This window comes from Danio rerio, chromosome 1 (assembly GCF_052040795.2).
Source record: "Danio rerio strain M-AB ecotype USA chromosome 1, GRCz13ab, whole genome shotgun sequence".
NCBI classification, from domain to species: domain Eukaryota; kingdom Metazoa; phylum Chordata; class Actinopteri; order Cypriniformes; family Danionidae; genus Danio; species Danio rerio.
In genome coordinates, this window is record NC_141021.1 from 31580985 (window position 1) to 31608123 (window position 27139).

A 27139-nucleotide genomic window follows, 5' to 3' on the forward strand; every position below is an offset into this window, starting at 1 on the left:
AGTGTGGAGGCCTAGAGGTATCCTAGTAATCCCCTTAATGTCCTAAGAACATCCTGTTCTGTGAAGGTTCCCCAAATAACGTTCCCACCGTTGTAAAAAACTCCAAACTTTGACCTTCTCAGAACATTCTGGGAACGTTACTAGACAATAACCTTTGACACCAATTGGGAAGTTATGAGAACGCCACATTTTCCAATAATGCACGGTACCCTAAAGGTTCTGAGAATGTTGTGAATGTTCTGTGAAAGTCCCTCAAATAACGCCTTCCACACCTTTGAAGACCTCCACATTGTGACAACATCAGAACGTTCTGAGAACTTTACTAGACAACATTTTCAATATCGACAGGGACGTTCTAAAAACATTTTGGGAATGTCAAGCAGAAGAGTAACTTGCTGGAATGTTCCACAATTTGAAATATTAAAGGCTTTTTATTGTCTTTTTTGCCCCCATGTTAAACTGATTTGACAATCTCCACTGTGCCGTAGAAATAATGGTGAATTTAAAAATTGAATTACTAATCCTAGTGCTTTACAGTGCCTGGCCCCTGCAAATGGTAGATTGAGCATGTTTTGTCAGAAAAAAAAGCATCTAATCATACCCAACACTGCTGCTTGGCACACTGTTTAAAGACACTATGATCAATAGCACTTTTAAAATTTTGCATCTTTAAGTTGAAGCCTAAAGTGAATGTGTACCTCATACTATTTCATTTAAAGACAATCCAGGCATGAATTAAATTGAGGTAAACAACTCTCTCCTTACAATCTGTGCTTTTGTTACAAAAAATTTAGTAGCAAACCTCTTCGTGGAAGGGTTACACAATTTACCCAGGAACAGAAATGTTAAATTCTAGCATCAGATCCACAACTCCAGTTCCTTCCAGACATTTGCGTCTTGTCCATTTATTGCATATCAGCATTAAGTTTTCAATTACCTACATCTCACTACGAGAAATACAAGACGTGTGATTGTGTGAACTGGATGAACTAGAAGCGTGTCAATGCATGAGACTTGAGACACTTGCATATTGATATAGATATTAATATATACAGGAACATGTACAACATCCAATATTTAGCAAAAAGTTTTTATTTAATATGCTGATTTTTCAGATTTAAATATCTGGAACACATTTGCGCACACATGCACAATAATCTAAACAAAATGTGTACTTTAACGTTCTCCGAGTCTCCAATATTACTGATTATAAGGGCCTTTTGCTGCATTCCCATTCCTAGGTTGACTGAGGAGCTCCTCTACTTGTTGAAGGTCAATTTCAGAGTCCTGATGTTTTAGACTGCTCATTTCTCCAATGAGATCATCTGTAACCTTTAGACGAGCATTCCTGTAATAAAGACGTCATCTCAGTTGTGTGTTCAATAATATTATTAATATCATACAATTACATCAAAAAAAACATTCTGGTGGAACAAACCATTCAGTGACTCTCAGCTCATGCAACTCTCTTCTTTCTCTTCGCCTCTTATCACGCATGGTCTCGCCTCCAAGATTCTGCAGACCCAAAATTAAAACTCCAGCCGGAAACCTGTTATTACACAGTATCTTCTAAGTTAAAGTTTAATTAAAATTAATAGTTCAGTAAAAAAAAAAAATAAATAAATAATAATAATAGCAATAGTACTACTGTACTGAATATCAGCAAGGATGTTGACAAAAAGGACACAAAAATTCAAATACATGCTGATGTAAAAACATGGCACATTCAATTCTTAAAATACTGCTTTCATAATACAGTTCTATTAAGATTTAGTTATTACAAATAAAATTTCAGAAGTTGTTTTGGTTATGCTGGTTTGATTAACAAAAATACTTTAAAAATATCTCATCGAGCATTGACTATGTCAATGTACGATGTAAAATCCAATCAAATTAGTTCATGGGATTTAACCGTTGTAAAAGGTCTATACAATTCAATATTATTTTTCATTTTTGCTGCATACATAGTGTTAATTAATTACTTGACAAAATTCAAATACTACTGGCCAGAAATCAAGCAAACAAAGACATTTGTTGGATCAACTTGAAAGTTGACAGATATATACACTAGATATCGCATGTGGACCCTGAACATGCGTCAATAGCGCCGTCATATTTGTACAGTGCTCCCAGAACAAATGTCATTCAACCGCACTAGATGCTGGACTTTAGCGCTGCTTACGGGTGTAATAATGAGCAAACAAAGGAAACAAAGCATTAAGGTAGAACATTTCAGAACATAGATTAGATCCAATTTAACAGGTAGGAAGGAAAATACATTTACATGCACACTAACTCACGCTCGTTGTTGTAAATGCCTGTGCTGTAACTTATCCATCGATGTAGAAAAGTGATGTAAAATTATAATTTTTGTAATTGAAAAAAATATCTTTGCATACTGACCACTGGGAAAACTCCTGGTCATAGATATATGTATATATGCTTTATATAAAAAAAACTTCAACTGCGTTAATTGCATTAATTTTTTTAACGCGCTAATTATTTCAAATTAATCGCATGCGTTAACGCGTTACAGTTTTTCTTAGATGTTTACACACAATTACTTCTACTACAAACACAATTTCTACAACATGTAACTGATGCACCAACACCTTGAACCAATTCTGCTAAACTACAAGCACAATTCCTGCTTTACACTCAAATTGCAGGTTTACAACACATTTTTTTCAAAACAATACACACAATTCTCTGCATTTTGCAATTTTCATGCAGAAAATCTTCTGTTTTCACAAGGAACACGCTGTCATTCACACAAGTCAGTTGTCCTACTTTGCATACCAACTCATCACATGAGTAAACACCTTTCACAGAATTGCATTTTAGAAATCAGAGCTCATCTGGTTCACAACTGGTTTACTGCCCAACTATGTTTTTTGGATGTTTATCTCCCCCTCCATATTCTCCATTCCTCAAACCTATTGAGGATTTTTTTTTCTGCCTGGAGATGTAAAGTGTATTACATAAATCCACACACATGTATACCCCTTCTCCAAGCTATAACTACTGATGCTTTTCGTGGCTGGATTCGCCATGCAAAGTGACATTTCCCCCACTGCTTGGCCAGACCAAAACAGAAAAGAGGATGCAGTATAGCTGTTTTTTTATTTTTTTTTTACTGTGACTGTATTCAGTAAATACTTCTGTTGATGGCATATGTAGACCACGATATCTGCAACTTTGTGTTGGTTGGGATGAACACTGTGTACACTATATTTGTGGGGTAAATACAGTAAAATATATTTGGTATTTGTTTGTTTGTATAAAAACAATACTCTGAAATATTTTACAATGCACTTCTGTAGGCCTACTGTCTGTAGTAAAGTGTAAAACTGAACAAAAAAAGGCTTACAGAAAGTCATAATGATGAATGGAGAAGAATTGGCAGAGTGTTTTACATTTAGCACATCAGTGTTCAACTGATCTTATGAATGTCTATTGTGTGATGGCTTGTGTGTGTCATTTGTAAACAAAAGACCATTTTGAGAAGAAATCACATTGTTTTGAACGCAGAGTTTCATTTTGCAGAAGAATTGAAGAGTTTGGAGAGGAGGTTGTTGATATCAACAGAGATGATGGGTGTGTGTGGTACCTTCCACATCATCCAGTGCTACATCCACGAAAGCCAGGTAAGATTAGGATTGTCTTTGACTGTGCTGCACGATACCAAGGTGCTTCATTAAATGACTGCATTCATCATGGCCCAGATCTTACTAAAAAGCTGATTGGTGTTCTTCTAAAGTTTAGACAAGATCCCATTGCTTTAAATGCTGATATTGAAAGCATGTATTACCAAGTCAAGGTGCCACCTCAAGAAAGAGATGTGCTTCGTTTTCTGTGGTGGGAGGATAATGATCCTGACAAACCACCTGAACACTATTGAATGACCGCTCAACTTTTCGGAGGTGCCAATTTTGCTATGCAGAAAGTTGTGGAAGACAATAGTGAAAGTTTTTCTGATAATGCCTTGGAAACTGTGAAACGAAATTTCTATGTCGATGACTGTCTCAAGTCAGTATCAACTGTGAATGATGCCATTAAACTTGCTTCTGAACTCCGTGAGCTCCTCAGCTGTGGAGGCTTTAGGCTAACTAAGTGGTTAAGCAATTCCAAGGAAGTCAAGAAAACAATTCCAGCTGAACTTTGGGCCAACTCATTGCATGAAGTCAATCTCGATCAGGATGACTTACCATATGAACGAACACTAGGTGTCCTTTAGGATGTAGAAAGAGACTGTTTTACATTCGAAGTTATGACAGTTAATAAGCCTGCAACAAAGAGAGGAATTTTGAGCACCCTTTAGGATTCGCTAGCTCATTTGTGCTCAAAGCAAAGGGGATCTTTCAAGAGCTGTGCCGGAGAAAAGTTGATTGGAATGAGGAAATACCAGCAGATGTAATAACACAGTGGCGCAGATGGTTAAATGACTTGCCTTTGCTCTCGGCTCTGACAATTCCAAGATGTCTTAGATCAATATCCACCAGTTGCTTGTCACCGATTTAGCTCCACCACTTTTCTGATGCTTTAGAATTGGCTTATGGTGCAGTTTCTTACATCATGATGGATGAAACTTGTAGGCTTGTAACAGGGTATCTGCACATTTTTTAACAAGAAATTTAAGACCTTTTAAGACCTTTTTAAGTCCTCTAAAATGAAAATTTAAGACTTTACCTAAACAAAAAAAAAACAGGAAAATGTTCAGTGTGTCAACACAGAATGATGTGGTGAAGCATTAGCGTGGCACAACTCACTAGAGCCACGCTCACAGGGGCGGACTGGCCATCTGGCAATTCTGGCAAATGCCAGAAGGGCTGGACCATTTTTTAAATGTGGGCACCTATTTTATTTATTTATTTTTTCATATGTATTGTTTTTTAAATGTAGGCATCTTTTATTTTGTTTGAGATGTGAATATTATGATGATGATGGTGGTAATAGTAAGAATAATAGTAAATGTTAGGCACTGGCCCAATTGGCAACAACCGGCTGATTTTGAGATGGGCCGACCCAATCTGAGGCTACTCAGATGTAATCAAAATCTGGCAAGAATGTTAAACAAACAGTAAGTGCAAAAAAAAAAGAAGGGAAAGGCGGTCAAGTCAGACATTGCCAAATACATAAAATTTACTGAACTAGTCTCGAAAGGGGTCAGTGTGATGGCGCAGTAGGTAGTGCTGTCGCCTCAGAGCAAGAAAGTCGCTGGTTTGAGCCTCATCTGGGTCAGTTGGTGTTTCTGTGTGGAGTTTGCATTTTCGCGTGGATTTCCTTCTGGTTTCCTTCACAAGTCCAAACACATGCTATAGGTGAATTGGGTAGGCAAATTGTGAATTGGGTAAGCCAGTATATTGGGTTGCAGCTTTAAGGGCATCCGCTGTGTAAAACATATGCTGGATAAGCTGACGGTTCCCAGATTAATAAAGGCACTAAGCCGAAAAGAAAATGAATGACATGATTGCATATATAAATGGGTTGCTTTTGTTCCAGTCACATACATTAAATGTTTAAATATCTCTTAAATATGGTACTGCTTATATCATTTTACCATCTGTACACCAATATAAGTAGTGAATGTGCGTGTCCTTGGGTGGGGCTGTGTCGGTGTGGTAATGTGGGCTGGTGTGGCTACAGTGCCAGGGGTGACTTTTAGTCCCAGTCCGCCCCTGCACGTTCAAGACAGGTCAAAGGGACGCAAAAACTTTTATGCCGAGTGCTGATTGACCTTACAACCCTGACAACAGGGTACCGATCTCGTCAGTTGCTCAACGTCTAAAGTGCAAGTATAAGTCTTCGTTGCTGCGTTCATGGATTCATCGAACATTATGATGAAAGCATCCTTGTTTGCTTGTGAAGTTAGTTTCTTCTTTAGGTATGGGGCAACACCAAATCGTGCTAAATATACAGTTTTGTCTCTTCCACATGTGAACGTACTCGCACACTCTGAGTCAGGGAACATTGCTTGAAAAACTAGGTGGACGTCCTCATTTGAGGTGTACGAGTGGTGGCGGCTTACGGTTTGAAATACCCACAGTATTTCGGCCTTAAATGTAACTATATTCGCAAAGCTGCTGAAGGCATTGCTAGAAGTGGACGGCCTTGTGGAAGGCTGAGGTCGAAGTGCTCGATGAGAACACACTTATGGGCAAACTACTTGCCTGTGACTACACATACTTTTTGTGCTTCTCTGCTTTCATGTGTGAATCGAGCGATTTGCGGCCCATTGTCCCCAGTTTTATCGTCTTTTTACATAAAGCACACCTCCCTTCATGATTACTGGCTGTTTTCTTTAGCCACCCCCGATACTTTGTCCTCCAACCAATTGTCATCAAACAAACATTTGCCCATGCTTGCGATTCGCAAAATGCTGTGGTGGCGAAGTATCAACGCAACGCATTCATCAATCACTTGTATGTCACCTATGGAATGATGCAGGTTGCACCCACGAAGTGCTGCCCCCAAATGTTGCGCTGGTCAAATAGCGGTTGAAAAAAAAACGAATAAAAAAGACGAGTTGGACATGAAATTTAAGATCCCACATGAAATTTAAGACCTCCTTATGGAAAATTACAGAATTCAAGACATTTTCAGACCTTAAAAATCGAAAATTTTATTTAAGACATTTCAAGACTTTTTAAGGACTCGCGGGGACCCTGTTGTAAGGTCAAAGGCCAGACTTGCGCCTATCAAACCAATTAGCATTCCACGTTCAGAGCTACTAGCAGCAGTAATGGCTACAGAGCTGGATCAGATTATCAAGCATTATTTGCAAATCCTAATTGGAGAAACTTTCTTTTGGACGAACAGTACAATTGTACTTAAGTACATTAACAACAAACACTGTTGTTTTCAGACTTTTGTTGCTAACAGTTGCAAAACTACTTGTACATTCAGAACCCAGTCAATGGAGACACATTGACTTTGCTTCTAAACCTGCAGATGATGTCTCTCGCGGGATGACTGTGGGAGACATCTTTTCAAATAAACGATGGGTTTCTGATCCACAATTTCTTCTGCATGAGAAGTAACATTAGCCTGTCCAACCTGATGTAAACAAATTACCAGAGGAAGCAGAGATCAAGCGAACTAAAAAGGTGTATGCAGCTAGCATAAGTTCCAACCAGGTGACAAAAAATGCAATGGATAGACTTCTGGAACAGTATTCCAGTTGGCACCGATAAAAAAGGGCTACTGCTATCTTGTTGCGTCTCAAGACCTTGTTGCGCAAAAAAGCCAGTGAGCATCTTCCTGTTCCGATCACTGTTGATGAGCTACAACAGGCAAAATTTGCCATTCTCAGTTATATACAAACTAAATTTTTCGGAACCACTCAAAACAAAAAACAATTCTCTTGCCAAGCTTAAGCCACTTCAGGATGAAAACGACCAACTACTTCGTGTATGAGGCAGACCAACAAATGCCCCAATTTGTTTTGAGACTAAACATCCAATTATTCTACCCAACAATTACCATGTTACCTCTTTGATTGTGAATCACTACCATCTTCGCTTGGGACATGCAGGAACAGAACAAGTGATCAGTAAAATTCGGCAAGGTTTCTGGATTCTGAAAGGCAGAGTTGTCATTAATCAATCTCTTAAGTCATGTCTGCGGTGTCGAAAACTTAGAGCTAAACCTCAGGACCAACAAATGGCAGACTTGCCTGACTCTAGAGTGACACCAAGCGAGCCTCCATTTAGTAGTGTAGGCATTGACTACTTTTGACCTTTCTTGATTAAAAGGGCACATAGTGAGATCAAGAGGTATGGATGTTTGTTTCCATGCCTCACTACAAGAGCAATCCATCTAGAAATTGCGCACAGCCTTGATACAGATTCATTTATCAATGCCTTACAAAGGTTCATTCGTAGGAGAGGCCCGCCCACTGATATACGATCTGATAATGGAACTAATTTTGTGGGGGGATTGCGAGAATTGCGGAATGCTATCAGAGACTGGAATCAGCGAAAAATTTCTGATTATTTGCTGCAAAACAATATAAAGAGGATATTCAATCCACGTGCTGCCTCCCATATGGGTGGTATTTGGGAACGACAAATACGTACTGTTCGTTCTGTTCTCAACACTGTCTTATCACAGCAGATGCCAGATGATGAAGGCTTGGCAACATTGTTTTGCTGTGTCGAGTCTATTGTCAATGGTAGACCAATCACTAAACTTTCAGATGACCCATTAGATCCTCTACCACTTACACCAAATCATTTGCTGTTACTTCGTTCCGATCCAACTTTACCTCCAGGAGCTTTTGTGAAACAAGACCTTTACCGATGCAGATGGCGTCAGGTTTAATATCTGGCTGATGTCTTCTGGGCCAGATGGATCAAAGAGTATTTGCCTGCTTTACAGCAACGTCAGAAATGGCACCAACCAAAGAGGAACCTTAAGGTTGGAGATCTTGTGCTTATCTTGCATGAACACACACCACAAAATCACTGGCCTTTAAGACTGCTCACTCAAGTTTGTCCAGGCGCGGATGGACTTGTGCGTACTGTGGAAGTAAAAAACACGAGCAGGAATCTTCACTCGTCCAGTGGACAAAATCTTCTGCAAAGTCTTCAAAATCTTCTTCAAAGTCTTCTGGAGGCCAATCTTTTCACTAATGACAGTTAAGTTTAGGACACAACCCTTTTCTTTGTTCTTAAATGACCCTTAAAAGGGTCACTGAGGCTAGGGATGTTGGGTTCTGTCCTCTTTAAGAGGAAGCCATGCGGGAGATCGCATTGGACTCTGGGATAAAAAAACAACACAAGCAAAAAAGTACACAATGCTCAGCGAGTGACTCATGTTGTTGTGTGCAGATAACCTGTAAACCTGTTCAAAAACTGATATTTTCCTGTTCCCAGTGTGGTAAGAGAGTTTAATCTTTGTTTTGGTATCACCGTTGTGAAGTTTGAATAGTCTGTATGAGATCGCCATGTAAAGTTAGCGCCTAACTATTCTAGAAGCTCATATGCTCTGAATATGGTGATGTTTAGTTATTATACTGAAATGTTGATTACACTGGGATGTGTTAGCTATCAGGTGAAATAGCTTTGATTAATTAGTAATACTTTATTTGTTTCTTTTTTATGTTTGCAGTTTGACCACACACACATGCACAAACTCAAGATATCTAAAAACAACTACAAATTACAACAACCAAATGTTGTGAGTTCTACATCTGGGAATAAAGAAAATAACAAACTCCATGTTAATGTTATCTTTATTGGTAACGCACTAATTTTGACAGCACTAATATACGAATAAACTGTTGACGTGAATAAAACCACTGATCCAATCAAGCTATGTATGTCGATATTAGTTTTATATCTTCTAAATGCTAATTTTGTCAATTTTGGAGCACACTAGCTTATATACTGTATATCTTAATAATGAACAATATTGATATTAACATCTAAAAAACTTAATTTCATGGGACCTTTAAACATGCACTGGGAAGAGCTGGAGGGTAGATACAAAAATATTACTTGTATAATCCTAACTCTAATATATAGAGTTGAAGTCAGAATTATTAAACACCCTGAATTATTCAAAGGGAGGTTAATAAATCTGATTTAAACTATATATTTACACTTTTTAATTTTCATTATTTGTAAATAATTTGTTAACATTGTTGCTTGTGTGTGTTTTAAAACATTAAAATACTATTTTGATTAGTATACAATTTAGATTTTTTTGCACAAAAAAATAAACACTGCAGTGAAAAGGTGCAATCCAGAGAAATGCTACAGAGAGAAATAGATGCAGCAATGACAGAGCATCTTAGACATATATTTAGTATCTATCTATCTATCTATCTATCTATCTATCTATCTATCTATCTATCCATCCATCCATCCATCCATCCATCCATCCATCCATCCATCCATCCATCCATCCATCCATCCATCATGTATTTTTTCACTGCTTTGCTGTGTGTTTGTTTATTAAAATACTGTTTGTTTGTTAGAATATTCTTTGGATGTGTTTTTTAATTTAAATTTTTTTTACAGTGCACAAATGTGTCATTGTTAGAATTACACATGATTATACTGTTATAAAGACATTTAGGTATGACTGGACTGAATTTGTCCCTTTTAAGAACCTTAACTATTTGCATATTACAACTAAATATGCATGTTTTGGGTGAATCTTACACCTGAATTAAGCAGAGACACATATTAATGTCTAAAAGATAATGGGCTCTATTTTGATGGTGCATGCGCAGAGCGCAAAACGCAGGGCGCAAACGCTTTCAGGGCGTGTCAGAATGCATTTTTGCTATTTAAAGGATAGGAAAATCCGCTTTGCGCCATGGCGCATGCTCTAAAAGGGCTGAGTTTATTTTCTTAATGAGTTATAGGTGTGTTTTGAGAATAAACCAATCAGTGTCTCATCTCCCATTCCCTTTAAGAGCCAGTTGCGTCTAATAAATAATTAATTTTGTTTGTCAAGCACAAATATTTGTTTCAAAACTATTTCTAAATTCAGTTGTAATTTCCAGCAAATGAATAAATGATCTATAATAACGAAGTATGTTCAAAAACCGAACCGAGTTATATCCAAATACACATGCTGTGCCCCATTTGACCTAAAACCTGACAGGTGGACAAATCTAAGCTTGTTTAATAAATAATAAATTATTGTTTAATAATTTTAATAAAACAAATATAAATATGGATATAATAAATAATACTGCTAATAATAATAAAATTATAAATATAGCAAATTGAATGTACTGAAAGAGCCTCCCAAGATAAGGAAAGTATGAAGGCCGTGGTTTCAAATTCATGTTGGCTAGAAATTAATGTTTTGTAATATTTGAATCATTTATATTTATATCATATATATATATATATATATATATATATATATATATATATATATATATATATATCCTTATTATCCTATATATACCCTTAATATTTTATATCTTTTTCATATATAAAGATATTTGCGTATTGCTCTACATATTTTGTGTATTAAACAGTGTGTAAGCGAGGCGCACTCTGCACCAGACAATAGACCGACTTTGTTATGGTCTAAAGAACAGACTATTTACAGTTTCTCAAAATAGTAACCCGCTAAAACACGCCTGCTATTTTAGACCAGAAAGCCTATGTGCGCACATATGAACGCAAATGCATTTGCTATTTAAACAGCGTGGCGCAACACCTCAAAATGACCCTTGCGCCGAGCTGAAAATAGAAGATAACAATTGCGTTGCGTTGCGCTGCATTGTGACGGGTGTATGATAGGGCCCAACATATTTAAAAATGCATGGACCAGGCAGGAAAGACAGGTGATTCTTAGCCAGATGACATTAAAGACATTGATTGGATTTTCGTTTTGGACAATTTTTCAACTGTAACGACGAATGAATCTCTTTTCAATGGTAATTGGATGTCCAAAATGTTTGCTAGGATAGTTTTGTGCATCATGCAACACCCAGAGGCTCTTACACAAGACACCACACCACCTTTTGTTGACATTAGCAAAGATCAGTGCACAGAGCTTTTCAGGTTACAAGGTGACCTCTGTGAGTTGATGCCGGAGACCGTGACATCAAAAACGTGAGGTTTTCTGTTCTTTAATGAAGATTAGCATCAATGTTCATGCAGAGCATTATGGTCAACTTTCACATGAATGAATTAAAAATGATATACAATTTTAATTATAAGCAGTTGTAACCTGCGTTAAATGTGTCTCACTCTCTAGGTTTTACTCACCCCAGTATAACTCCTATGATCGTACCAGACAGCAGCCCTCTTAGTCCAAGATTTAGTCTGAACACTCCTCCTGTGACAGCTAAAAACAGTATGAATATTGTCATTCTTTCCTGTGGTCTTCAAATGTTGGACAATATGCAATAAAATCCCATGACTCAATATTAACTCAAGCGTATATCAAAGTAGCATCACCCAGAGACAGAGAATGAAAAAAATATTAAACTTACCACCTGAAACTGCGAAATGGCTGAGGGCATTTTGGTCTCTGTATACTGTCAAGCCAGTATTTACAGTGCTGAGAAAGTAGGAGAGAAAATGGGGGAGTAGATTGTAATAACTAAGTTATAATTCATAGTTGATAAAACTTAACGTTATAAGCAGTAGACAAATATTAGTAGTCACAAATATTTTAAATAATTATATCATAATCTTAACTTGATATATTGACAAACTAACAGGAAATACTTTGCAGAGACAATTTATTAATTTGTGGCAAGATAAGGTAGCAAAAAAGTATATCATGAGTTGATCCTTCTAGAAAGCCAAAACAATCACTTGCATTTAAAAGGCACCAATGATGCAAAATCAACTTTGGAAGCTGTTTGGAGAAAAAGGTGTAGGTATTGTGTGTCTATAGTCGTATTACAATGATATAAACACAAGTCTCTGTTTTATTTCCTAACAATAAAATATGATCCAAATCCCAGTAATTTTGAAGCCCACTGCATAGGGCAAAGGAGTGTGGTTTTCCCTCTCAACAAATTGACTTAACAAAAGCTTATTCAAATGTCTCCATAGTAACATACATAAATATGTCCAAAGAAAAATATTCAAATTGGGATTAAAAGATCTGTTCCAGCTGTGCATGACCAGCCGCACCTCAAGAATGAGTTGTACAAGTTTAAAACATTTCTAAAACAGTAATGTTTTTAACAAATAAAAGACAGTAAAATCATCATTTGAAATTCAAAACTGCGGGAATCAACACAGCTGCATAGTGTTAGTACAACTATTTAGGGGGATGCGCAACCAGACAAAAAAAACAAATACAACCTTTGATCCTATAAATTCACATATTTGGCAGGGTTTAATTAATGTTCCAATGGGTATTTTTGAGCTAGAAATTTACAGACACATTCAGAAGACACAACATACTTATTTTCTGAATAAGTGGGATAACAGCTTGTTGTGTGTTAAAGGGATTTAAATGCACAACGTGGAGACGAAGGACCACACGATGTACAGCAGCGTTAAGAGTAAGTTTTGACATATTCGATTTTCTATTGCCTCCACTGAATCAGCAGTAACAGGCAGAAAGACGGAGACGTCATTTGCATGTGTTTAGTTAAAGCACTGTTCATACCTGATATTAAGATGCAATTTCATCAATTCCATCACAGGTGGACAAATTAGACATTCCCAGTCACACCTAGAGTTTTGTGTTTTGTCTATTTTCTACTACTTATCTGATGAGGGACAACCTGTACATATATTGCCTTTCTCTTAACAATACTGATACCTTTAATACTGCCATTGCTGGGCTACCACAACCTCTTCACAATTTACATTTTATATTAAACATACAAATCTTATTAAAAGTATCATATCAATTAAATATGTTACTTTATGCATTAACAGATAATTTATTTTATTTCCTATCAACTTTAAGCCCTTACACTTTATTCTGTTTAGTTTTAACACGCTGTTTTTATAAAAATCAGTTTAACAATTGTTGTAACCAATTTAAAAAGCCCCTATTATGGGTTTTTGAAAATGACCTTCCATGCAGTGTGTAACACAGCTCTAAGAGAAGTGAAATATCTAGCTAAGGCTTAAATCTAAAATTGCACTTTTTAAAACTTTTGACATCTTTAAGAGTCAACTTAGTGGTTTGAATGAATCGCCGCTGTAACTAAGTCTTTAGCGAACTCAAACCCCACCCATTTGTTGCTCACACAGTCCTGGGAAAAGTGAACCCCCCGGCCCCACCCAAAAACACTGTAAAAAGAGAGAGGAAGACAAACATTGTAGTGCATCCCGGCTGAATCATGTTGCTATGATGCGCGAGGGAAAGTTAGTGTTACTTTTCCTACCCAAAGATGAGGCTATGAAGAGTCTGTGATTGAAGTTTATTTTTGCAAAAACACCTCAGCATTACAGCCCCAGACTTGTGCTGTGTTCCCATCATTTTTCTGAAGTGCATTTACATTGTAATACTATACACATATAATAACAAGCCATGGTGTGTGTGCAAAGTTTTGTGAGTTTTCAAGCATGTTTAGACACCCAAAAACGTAGTTCATTCTAAAAAAAGAAGAGGAGGAACAATTTCAATAGGGCCCACAAATCACAGGGTCTAGATCCCAAATAATGAATGGAGCAATTCCAATAGGGCCTACGCACAATAGGTGCTCGGTGGCCTTAGGATGATAGAGAACAGTGGATAAAAATAATTACATGTGTGTGTATATATATATATAGATTTATACACACACACACACACACACACACACACACACACACACACACACATTATATATATATTAGCACTGTCAAAATTAACGCGTTAACGCATGCGATTAATTTTAAATAATTAACGCGTTAAAAAAAATTTTTTACGCAATTAACGCAGTTGCAGGTTTTTTTTTACTTCCTGTTGTGGTGGACGTGTGTTCAACATGCAATAAATGTGGATAAGACCAAGGAAGCACTTTTTGAAGGGAAGTTTCAGTATAAAACAATTAGTCGCATCACCAGGCTCTCCAAAGTTTCATGCAATTTCGGGTGTTTAATTTTTAACTTTCGACTTCAGTTGTAAGTTGATACCGCATGGCGAACAGAAAGAAAATCCTCCACATTTCGTGACTCGGTGTTCCTTTAAGGTGAGGTTCCTTTTAAGGCCACACGGTAGGATTTTAATAAGAGTATTATCTTAATCATATTAAAATCGGAGTATTGGTGTCTTATGTGAATGTACTCAGAACGTCTCTGGTGAAGTCGCGAGCTGTCAAAAACAGGGCATTACTCTGCCTTTCAGCATGAGCCCTCCAAGTTTAGCGTGTTTCCTCATTAAACGCAATGAAATCGTATGCTTCGCGTTGTTGTGTCAGAATCCTTGTGAAATACAGTAATACTTTAGGACGCTTAGTTTAAGCAAATTTGATGAACGTGATCCTGCGTGTTGAATCTGAGGGGAGTCGCTCCAGTATGGAAGGCCGTTGGGGCCAAAACGTCTGCAGGGCATTGTGTGTCTGTGTGTGTGTCTGTGTCAGGGGTGGAGTGAGCGGCGTATCTGAGTAAAGCCTGGTTTATACTTCTGCGTCAAGTGACCGGCGTAACTCACGGCGCAGGCAACGCGCGCAGCTGTGCATTTATACTTCTGCGCGCTGTCTCTGTTGGTCTGCATTAACACTTCCGAAACGCTAGTTGGCAGTGAGGTGTAAATGTTCCTCTGTGTCGAGTTTCTTCGCTTCTGTTTTGCTTTTCCTGAATACTTCCTGGATGTAGAAGTGACTCAAAACTCGCTCATTTTGAGGCAGGAACCGGCGGACATGCAACAACTTTAACCATGAGGTAAACACAGAACAAAACTTTCCATCCGGAGCTCCTTCACATTTACATTTACATTTAGTCATTTAGCAGACGCTTTTATCCAAAGCGACTTACAAATGAGGACAAGGAAGCAATTTTCACAACTAAAAGCAACAATGAATAAGTGCTATAGGCAAGTTTCAGGTCTGTAAAGTCTAAGAAGGGAAGTATTAGTAGTATTATTTTTAGTAGTATTATTAATAGTAGTATTTTTTTTTTTTTTTTGGTACAATTAGTGTGATATTCAGAGAGGCAATTGCAGATTAGGAACTGTAGTGGAGAGTAAATAGTTGAGTTTTTAGTCGTTTCTTGAAAGTAGCGAGTGACTCTGCTGTTCTGATGCAGTTAGGGAGTTCATTCCACCAACTGGGCAGATTGAGCGTGAGCGTTCACGAAAGTGATTTCTTCCCTCTTTGGGATGGAACCACGAGGCGACGTTCATTCACAGAACGCAAGTTTCTGGAGGGCACATAGATCTGCAGAAGTGAGAGCAGATAAGAAGGAGCAAGGCCAGAAGTCACTTTGAGGCAAACATCAGAGCTTTGAATTTGATGCGAGCAGCAACTGGCAGCCAGTGCAAACGGACTAGCAGTGGAGTGACATGTGCTCGTTTAGGTTCATTGAAGACCACTCGTGCTGCTGCGTTCTGGAGCAGTTGAAGAGGCTTGATAGAGTTAGCTGGAAGCCCAGCTAGTAGAGAGTTGCAGTAATCCAGTTTGGAGAGAACAAGAGCTTGAACAAGGAGTTGAGCTGCATGTTCAGATAAGAAGGGTCGGATCTTTCTGATGTTATAGAGTGCGAATCTGCACGATCGAGCAGTTCTAGAAATGTGGTCAGAGAAGTTTAGTTGGTCATCAATCGTTACTCCAAGGCTTTTCACCATTTTGGATGCAGTAATGGTTGCCCCATCCATCTGGATTGAAAAGTTATGGTGTAGAGTCGAGTTGGCAGAAACTACAAGCATTTCCGTTTTTGCGAGGTTCAGCTGGAGATGATGATCTTTCATCCAGTGTGAAATATCCAACAGGCAGGCTGAGATGCGAGCTGGAACCGAGGGATCATCAGGATAAAAAGAGAGGTATAGCTGGGTATCATCAGCATAGCAGTGGTAGGAGAATCCATGTCTCAGGATGACTGGTCCTGGAGATGATGTGTAGATGGAGAAGAGAAGTGGCCCAAGAACAGAGTCTTGAGGTACCCCAGTGTTTAGATGCTGTAGGTTGGACACCTCTCCCCTCCAAGACACCCTGAATGACCTGTCAGTGAGGTAAGATCTGAACCATTGTATAACAGTGCCCGCAACGCCCAGTGACTCGAGCGTAGATAGCAGGATCTGGTGGTTGACAGTGTCAAAAGCAGCTGACAAGTTCAGCAAAATGAGGACTGATGATTTAGAGTCTGCTTTAGCCAGTCTGAGATCCTCCACGACCGAGAGCAGGGCAGTCTCAGTTGAGTGGCCTTTCTTAAAGCCGGGTTGCTTGATGTCCATGAGATTGTTAAGAGTAAGAAAGTCCAGGACTTGATTGAACACTACTTTCTCCAGAATCTTGGCCATGAATGGAAGCAGGGATACTGGTCTGTAGTTTTCAAGTAGCGTATGGTCCAGGTTGGGTTTCTTTAGCAGTGGGGTTATCCCAGCCTGCTTAAATGAAGTGGGGAATAAACCAGAGTCAAGAGATGTGTTAATTATGTGAGTCAGTGTTGGTATGACTGCAGGAGAGATGGCTTGCAAGAGATGAGAGGGAATGGGATCGAGTGGACAGGTGGTTGCATGGCTAGATAGCACGAGTTTGGACACCTCAGACTCAGAGAGCTGAGAAAAAGAGGTGAGTGTGTGTGGTGTTGGTGGTGTACCTTGCGTGTTTGTTGTAGGTGCAGCAAATTGAGCTCTGATTTTTGCAGTTTTGGTGCAAAAGAATGTAGCAAAGTCATCAGTAGTAAGTGTGGAGGATGCGGGTGGAGGAGGAGGATAGAGGAGGGAGGAAAATGTTTTAAAAAGTAGGCGAGGATTAGTGGCATTGTTGATTTTCAGACGGTAATATGTCTGCTTTGCAGAAGTAACCTCAGCTGAGAAAGAGGACAGAAGAGTTTGGTATGTTAAGAGCTGTGCAGGATTTTTAGTTTTCCGCCAAATTCTCTCTGCAGCCCAAAGTTTTGAGCGATGCTCACGGAGAGCATCCGAGAGCCAGGGTGCAGGAGGACTAGCACGGGCTGGCCTGGATGCAAGCGGACATAATCGGTCTAGACATGATGCTAGCGTGGAGCAGAGTGTATCAGTGGCACTGTTCGAATCAAGTGCAGAGAGTTTGCAAGATGGAGGAAGAGAGTCTGAAACAATGGTGGATAGTCTATTGGGTGAGAGAGATCGTAGGTTTCTGCGAAAGGTAACCAGTGTTGGAGTGTGTGGCGGCTCAGGAGTAATGTGGATGTTGAGAGACAGAAGGAAATGATCGGATATTTGTAGTGGAGTTACTATTGTTTGATCAGTAAAGCAGTGTCGTGTGTAAATAAGGTCTAGCTGATTACCTGATTTGTGGGTAGCAGAGGTAGGTGCTCTTTTTAGGTCAAAAGAGGCAAGCAGAGTCTGAAAGTCTGCAGCTTGCGGTTTGTCAACGTAAATGTTGAAGTCACCTAGCACCAACAAGGGAGTGTCAAAATTAGAAAAAGATGAGAAGAACATCCAGTTCATCTATGAAGTGACCTAATTTATAATTCACGGGACTCCATACTTGTAAACAATCGCTCACGCCATTCGCGCGGCTCTCGGGCCCGCCCAGACTCATCAGCGCTACCAAGCCAACCAATCACAGAGCTTGCGCTACGCGTTGTTGTGACGTGTAGTTACATTTTTTTGAGAGGTGCACGTCAGCGACGCCGACGGCAAAGGGCTATGTGTCAGCGCCGTAGCATACACCGGCGTTTGACGCAGAAGTATAAATCAGCCTTAAGGGCGAGAGGGGTGTGCAAACGACCGGTTTGCGAGAAATTATCATTTATTTGCGGGTATTTGGGAGTCTCTGTGCACTTGCGGGATACTCCTAGTCTTAGCAACTGGATGAATGTAAAGGAGGATTAAGCAAAATTGTTTCTACTCTATAACTAATGTTCTCAACTCACAGCAATAAAACTTTACAATGAGTGCAACAGTTTGTATTCTATAGTTTATTATTATAATTTTTCATTTTCCATATCTGCAATTCCTGTATTTTGGCATTTTTTTGCAGTCCACTTAGAATCCAACATAGAAATCAATGTTTTCTTTATTGTTATTATTATTTAACGTATAAAAAGAATTAACGCAGTTGGCATAGTTGCAGGTTTTTTTTTTTTTTTTTTTTTTTTTAATTTCCTGTTGTGAACTCACTGTCTGTTCAAGAATCCAGTCTGATATGATTCACGCTTTATGACATGGCATTACCCTGCTAGAAAATGGGTACATTGTGGTCAAAAACAGACCCCCTAGTTTTTTGTGATTTATTTCGTGATTTTTCACGATAAAAATGACTGGTATTTGCAAATCAGGCATTTTGTGAGGTCTAAAATTACAATTTTCAAACTCTGTCCAGAAACATGTTTTATGATATCTTTATGAAGTATCTTTTTATGATATCTTTATGAACCCCCCTGATTCTAGACATCTTATTTCTAAATTTGTGTGTTTATTTGAAAGTTGTGTTACAGTATGAAATTATGAGATTGATAACCTCTATAAGATTTAAAGTTGCCTTGGAAAAAGATTTTTTTCTGCAGACACATGGGAGAATTGTTTGACTTCAATACAGTCATGCTGAGTCAACAGCAGACACCAAATGATTCAATTTAAGGTCATACCTACACTAAAGCCAAGATCCATAAAATCTTTCCTTCTGTCTCACCAGTGTGCAATAGATGAAAGACAGCAGAAGACATGGTTGCTCACGCCTTTTGGCTCGGTCCCTTACTGAACAAATTCTGGACAAATATATTTGACTGGTTCTCCAAGGTTTATAGCAGACCTTTTCTACCAGGTGCCGAACTTGCCATCTTTGGCTTCTCACAAAACACATTTCTCCCTCTAACAATGCAAGAGTCTTTAATGCAAGACATGGTGATGGCTAAAAGACTAGTGCTTAATAATTGAAAATCACCTTTACCCCTCCCCCCCCCCCCCCCCCCCATGCAAGACATGGTGATGGCAAAAAGACTAGTGCTTTATAATTGAAAATCACCTTTACCCCCCCACCCCCCCCCTCCCCCACCCCCATGCAAGACATGGTGATGGTTAAAAGACTAGTGCTTAATAATTGAAAAATCACCTTTACCCTTTTTTTTCCTGCCTCTTTTCTTTTTTGTTTTCTTTTATATTGTCTTTTGTATGTCTACAGTATGAGCCAATGTTTTATATAAAAACCTTCAAATAAAGTGATTAAAAAAAAGAAAATGCATTAATGAAATTTTTATTGCAGTACATTTATTACTATGAACTTAAGCAACAATTTCTTTTTTCTTGCATGCGCAAGAAACTTTCATGTATCTTCTAAAAAAACAAGACCAGAATGAGGTTTATATTCAAAACCATCCCAGAATTATATCAATTTAAAAATTTGCCATTATCTTTGCAAGCCTACATAAAAATGGGCATGACTAAACATATACATTAGTGTAAATGGCAGCCTTTTCACACTTGGCCTCAACTCATTATAAATCCTGGTTTTGATGTCCTGGGTAATTTTTTTTCACACTCCACTGATTATAATCTAACAATAAATTCTATATGTACATAATCAAGCATTTCAGACTTTGTTTCCAAACATTAGGTTAACGACTAATTTAGCTACAAAATTGCTTTGTCAGTGTACTAAACTGAAACAATATATCACAAAATAATATTTATATAAAAGGCTCTAGCACTGTACATCTTTACATTATACTTTTTATGGATTTAAAACTTGCAATATATAAACTTACTTAAACAGGGTCACAAAAGCTGCTACCCTCCAGCTCCATCTCCAGCCAAATCGCAAAAAACCACGAATAGCTGCATTATGGGCTGCACGCTGATTGGACAAAAAGAAAAGGTTATATAGTAGTCCGTTCAACCCACATTATGATACAGGCTTCTGATGTCTGTATAAATGCAAAAAACAACAACAAAAAAATAAAATAATGTTCAGGCTCTGTCCTGTAACTTACCACCGCATCCACTCTGTTTCGATAAATTTCAGCCTGGCTGCACTGGATAAACCTCTGACGAGCATGCCTGGCTCCTGGTAGGCCTCCATAGATCATCCCCACTATGGCTGAAGCAATACCACTTTTTACTACATTTCTCAACTCCTCTGTGTACTGACCTTCACTGTTTAGAGAGTAGAAATAGAAAGGCAAATGCACACATATGACTGTCTCTGATATTGAGAGTACAATAGGGTAACCAGAAGCCTGGGAAGTCCCAGGTGTTGACATCATGTCCCCAACTGCAGCTGTCCCCATCTTATACCAGATTTCATCTCACAAACAGACTGCAACAACAACAGTCTACAGGTTATTAGAGAAATTGTGTAGTTATTTCAGACAACAAATTAGGCTGTAATCACCACAATTTTAGCCATTTAAAAAAAAATACTTTGTCTAGATAAAAAAAAGTTTGCCATCTTACAGATTATTTCAGGGATCAGAATTTTTTGAGTTTGTGTGTGCACTGGCAAATGGATCATTGTACTATTATATTTCACTAGAAACACTATATTTCATTTTCAATAACAATTATTTTGTAGGTCCATAGAAGCATAGATTGTTTCATTATGCATTTAAATGTAGAGGGCTTTAAACGAGATGTTTCCACCTCAGCAGGACAAAACGTCTTTTCAATATCTCCCGCAATTTGATTATCATCCGCTGCTTGCATTAGGAACAGAAAAATGTCACTAAAAACCCACAAACATAATAACATTTGAAAAAATTCTATTACTGTTTGCAATGTAATCAATCACAGCTTCTTCAAATATTTTGTTTAGAAACACTTTTCTTTTTTGCAATTATTTTGTTGCACATGTATATTTTGGCAACAGTCAAAAATAAATTTTGTGTTCAATTTATTTAATTTTATTTTTAGGATAAAAATCATTACAACAGCTGTTGCCAGACTTTGTAACTCGTTGTGGTGGGTTGGTAACTTACTAAGACACAAGATTGTTTAATGTCTTTATTGTATAAACTGTTAAATATTTGAATAAACCTACTTCACATAACAGGTCACCAAGCCCAGAGAGACTCATGCTGCGTTCACACCAGACGCAGAACCCGCGTCAAGCGCGAGTGATTTACATGTTAAGTCAATGCAAACGCGCGAATAGACATCCTGCGGCGCGAATGACGCAAATTGTGCGAATGGCGCGGGGCTAATTGAGTGTTTCGCGCGAATCTCTCGATTTCGAAAATCTTAAAGGGTCACGAAACACCAAAACACATTTTTTGAGCTGTTGACAGTCTTATATGTGTCCCACACTGCTAAAAACACTATTAGGACACCTATATTTCACTAAAAAGTGTAAATTGGTTGTTTTTGCGTTATTTCAAGCAAATTCGTACTTCCTGTTTGAAACGAATTTTTGAAGCTGCGTCACGGTCATGACATAATAGCCTGTATTCCAGCGTGCAGACTGGGCGTCTGTGCCAGAGTGAGTCTTATTACGTCTTACAGTGTGTTGCATTAATGCATGAGTAAGGCTTGGTTCAAACCAATCAGCGCGCTCTATTGTGCAACTTCATTAATATTCATTACTGTGTTTACACGACATAGACGCCACGTTGTGTTGGCAAAACAAGCGTGAAGTGTTGCTTTTATAGTTTGCTGCCATTAAGTTTCGTTTTCTTTTTCTCTCTGAGAGCTCAGACTCACGTGTGGATTAACAGTGTACGCGACGCTCGACAACAATAACTTACGTGTCTAAGGAGGATTATTGTTTACCTGAGAGCTGTTCTCATCTGCAAACGCTGAGATCGGATTCGCTTGTAGTCTTCTCTTAATAAAGACGCGGCTCTAGTTGCTGTGGATTGTCCTGTCTCTACAGATTTGGTAAGTGAGCAACTGGTGCTCTTTGTTTATTCAGTTTGTTCGTATCGAACTAAGTTAACTATTGCACCGTAACATGTTAGGACCACAACCAAACTTTAACCTCGTGTAGGGTTTTTAACCGCATTTTGTGACCGGAATAATACACACGCGGCTTTCTGACGCTACCTGCCGTGTGCATCTAAGTTTCCGGAAAATGCTGAGTTTTTTTTTCTTCTCTCATTCGCCATGTGGTATCAAACATTGCATGAAAAATACACGCTTAGAGCAGATCCTCGAATCAAATATCTTGTTTGTCGCGAGGGGCATGAATGAATTCCCTGAATGAAAGAGCCAAACTGCAGTTAAAGTCCACCATTTAATAATTTGGCAAATAATTCGACTACAGATGTCCATGTAGGTTAAACACCATCACTTTCTCCTGTGTGTGAGTATTTTGACTGAAACTCGCGCGTGCCCAAATCGACCCTCCCACTTTAGTTCCTCCGACACTCCCCCCTAAACAGAGCTGGACACGCCCACTTTTCTGACTTTTTCCAAAGTAGAGGTGAGAAAACACCCTGCTGAAACGAGGGGGTTTCATGGCCTTTAACTTCAGCTGACATTCGCGCCGCGTTAACCAATCAGAAGCTTGCTCCTGCGGGGGCGTGATTGTGACGTAGAACCTAGGGAAATCCTCCAGCCTTCACCGACAACAGTTCATCAAACTCGGCTTGGCTCAGTCAGAAGCACCGCTGAAAGCCTCCGTCATCCAGGTTAAGTTTTTGGAGGAGTTTATGAGCCCACAGAGCTGGATGCACATCTGATAGAATGTAGTGGACTCAGACACGACCCTAAACGTTTTGACGATGTTTTTCAGTCCTTATAAAGCACAAACACTGTTATTTTCTTCATAAAATCCATGTTAGCCATTTAGCTATGAAGCTAGAGTCTTCGGGCAGACAGAAGCCCTGCCCATCACGCAAATCCGCGTCTGTTCTGATGTGAATTTGACACGCGAATGAAGTGGGGTTTGACGCGCATATGAAGCGAGTAAACTTAAATGTTCACGCGGCTATTTACGCGCGAATAGCGCGATTTATCCGCGTGTTCCGCATCTGGTGTGAACACAGCATCAGGCTGACACTTTTTAAGGAAACAGGAAAACCAAAATCCAGGTAGATGCCATAATTAGGTAGACTGTCAGCGGAGCAATCAGGGATGAGGCAGAGTGGGTTCAGACTAGAGAGGAATATATTTTTCTGCAAAAAGAGAAAAGTTTTGCCCCACTCTTAAGCAATATTTGTGTTAAATTTGAGCAAATACAAGTGTGACCTTTTTATATGAAACTGTGACATGCTTTGCTAGGCCATGCTTGATTGGACAAAACGCTTCCACTAGGATAAATTTATCAATTGTCACATCAATTAAACTCTAGTGAAAAGGCATTTTTAACCCTTTGGTGCACTACATGGGTATAAAGTGACCGGTCTAAGTTTATTTTTTCTGAATTATTTTATAGCTTGTGTGTTTGAATGGGTTTCAAAAAAGCTAAAAAACATGCAGTTGGTTTTTAAAAAACTTGAGTATATTTGTGTGCCAGAATTTTTAAACCAGTTTGAATTTCATGCCGGTTTATATGAAACCAGATACTTCTTAACATGTGCCCACCACCAAGGAAATTGTGGACTCCGCCCTGCTCCTCACCACCATTTTTTTTAATCAGACAGCAAAGTGGCTAACAATGGGATCATTCAATTCTCTTTGTTTTAATAATACTGGCATTCAGTCTGCTCCGTGTTCTGATGTAGAATTGCAGATTCAGAAGAGGCTAAAATGAAATGGATTAATTTATACAAGTAGGAAATATTGCAGAAGAAGTGGGGGGAAAGTTGCTTATGACCTCAGGCAATACGAAGCTTAACTTACATCAGAATTGTATTTAAGAGATGTAGGTGTATCTACAATTTGTCTGAAAGATACACATGATTTTTCATAATTTTGTCATTTAGAATTCTCTTCGATGAGTAACAATAAGTGACAACATTTTTCGCAAGTTTATAATCTAACAGGTTTGTTAATGCATTAATTATTACAATATAAGCACAATATTTTTCTTACATTATGAAAAAAATATATTTCATCATTAAAAAAAGAGAAAAAATCAGTTTCATAGCCACTGCACTACACTATTCATTATTAGTACACAATTCACACATATTATGAGATGAAGTCCAGAGCAAAATAATTTGTTGCTGAATTACAGACACATCACTGATACTCACACGTTATAGAAAAGATCTTTGATGCGGTCCCATCCTGTGTCAGGAAACTCTGGCTTGCCTATGTGCTTTGGTAAGATCTGTGTAGAGGAATCAGATGCATATACAGAAGGAAGAATGAAGCCAAGAAGAGCTCTGAGATGACCTGGCTGTGAGTCCCCAGGCTGTTTTACATCTGTCCCTCCACATTTAGGTGACAAATCCTGCCGCACTGCAGTACACATCAGTAAGCTGTTAAATAAAAGTAACGTTATAAGAAAAACAAGGTCAGAGATATGAGAGTGTAACGTTAAGTGTTTGTGCACTTTCACTCACGTGAATGGCCTGTGATTAAGTGACATAAAATGCATTTTAATCTCTTTGGAAATACATTGTTTCTCACCACATTTACCAATTTAATCCCCCACAGTAATTTGGGAATATACATTTTACTCCTTAGTAAAATGCTAAAATGAACCAACGGTAACCTTACATTTCCCGAATCTTGATAAACACCGAGAAGTATGGCAATACATTCACAGCGAAATTAATCATTTGTGTTCTGAAAAGCTGTAAAAATATAAACAAATAAAAATAAAATTCTCACCGACTTAGAGTACAGAGTCCTTTACCAACAATGCAATGTTGACATATCCACTTCCTTCTTCTTCTTCTTCTTTTTCTTCTTCTTCTTCTTTTTCTTGTGGTTTAGCGGCTGATCGCAGACTAACAAGTGCATTACCGCCTCCTATCATTCAGATGGACCATTGACACTACACACATTCCTCCTGACTAACCTACCTACTTACCCTTGAATATACCAGTTACCCACTCAGTGACTTTTAATTGAGTGTCATTCGGCGCTGCGTGTTCAGCTCCTCCGTCCACCGTCAGTAGCTTTTGGTGCAAAAAACAAACAAACAACAAAAACAAACAAACAAACAAAAAAAGGGAGGGGGGGGGTATACTGTAACAATAAAAATGTAACACTTCTACCTGAATTTAATAATTGTTTAATTGAAAGCTGGTTTCCCTTATTATAACAGTATATTTCCAACAGTATAAATATCACAGAGCCCTGTTGGATGTTTACTTATTAAATACTTTGTATAATTCAACCTTTTGTGACAATCGTAACCTTGTGATTATGTTTTTCTCCATTTTGCTCTTTTCTGTTTTTCTTCTCTTACCCACTGTTGACTGAATTTGGTACAAGTGCATACCTTTAGTTTTAGTACTGCTGCCACACTTTTATGATATTCTTTTTGATGATTGATTTAATTTCTAATCTAGTAAGGTTAATCTGATATCCACCTTTTATGTCTATGGCTTTTTTTGCTCAATTGTATGCCTCTTCGTTACCTCTTAATCCAATATGAGCAGGAACCCATAAAAACTTACATTTTATATTATTTTGCTTAAGTGAATATAATTCTTGAATAACTTATATTATCACATCTTGTCTTGTTTCTGACTTCTGCTCACTCAAATTTCTTAAAACAGAGCTTGAATGTAAACATATTATTGCATTAGGTATTTTGACCAACCCATTTTATAGGCATAATGCAAACATCTCACCAGTGTATACCGACAAACAGTCCGATACTCTATTATTCTTACTTACTTTTAACTTGGGTATTACAAATGCTGATGCCACTTGACTTCTTCAGTGAAAATGTGCAAATACTTTCCGTACTTCATTCCCATATATTCTCTCACATCATACACCTCAGTTTTATATGACCCTTCCTTTTGTCTTTTTTCTAATAAACTTAAAACCAACTTTGGGTTGAGGCATAACCCACATTGGGAATGACAGAATTAGTTTTTTTGTTGTTGTTGTTGTTTACACACAATTACTTGCACTTCAGACACAATGAATAACGTGTAACTGGTGCACCAACACTCTGAACCAACTCTGCTAAACTACAAGAACAATTCCTGCTTTACACTCAAATTGCAGGTTTAAAACACATTTTTTTTTCAAAACACTATGAACAATTCTCTGCATTTGGCCCAATTTTCATGCAGAAAATCTTGTTTTCACAAGGAACACACTGTCATTCAAAATTGTAAAGTCAGTTGAACTACTTTGCATACTTACTCATCACATAGGTAAACACCTGTCACACATAATTGCAATTTAGAAATCAGAGCTCATCTGGCTCATAAACTGGTTCACTGCCCACCCACATTTTTTAGTTTTTTTTTATCTCCCTTCATATTCTCCATTTTTCAATCCTATTGAGGATTTCCTTTCTGCACTTTTTTTTTTTTTACTGTAACTGTATTCTGTAAATACTTCTGTTGATTGTATATGTAGACCACATTATGTGCAACTTTGTGTTGGTTGGGAAGAACACTGTGTACACTGTTTTTGTGGGGAAAATGCAGTCAAATATATTTGGTACCATGTACTTGTGTGTTTTGTATAAAAAACAATATTCTGAAATATTTTACAATGCACTTATGTAGGCCTATTTACTGTCTGTAGTAAGTGTAACAGTGAACAAAAA

The 27139-nt window shown here is 38.2% G+C and overlaps 1 protein-coding gene across 1 annotated transcript; it reads right to left on the reverse strand.

The window, feature by feature from the left end:
- Positions 1–1071: 1071 nt before the first annotated feature.
- Positions 1072–25299, reverse strand: timmdc1 (translocase of inner mitochondrial membrane domain containing 1). Its single transcript, NM_001017828.1, is given in 8 exon segments — positions 1072–1348; positions 1439–1549; positions 11742–11820; positions 11969–12036; positions 20280–20368; positions 20505–20667; positions 24648–24875; positions 25231–25299. Coding segments are annotated over 7 exon segments (879 nt in total). The 5' UTR covers positions 24869–24875; positions 25231–25299; the 3' UTR covers positions 1072–1200.
- Positions 25300–27139: the final 1840 nt, after the last annotated feature.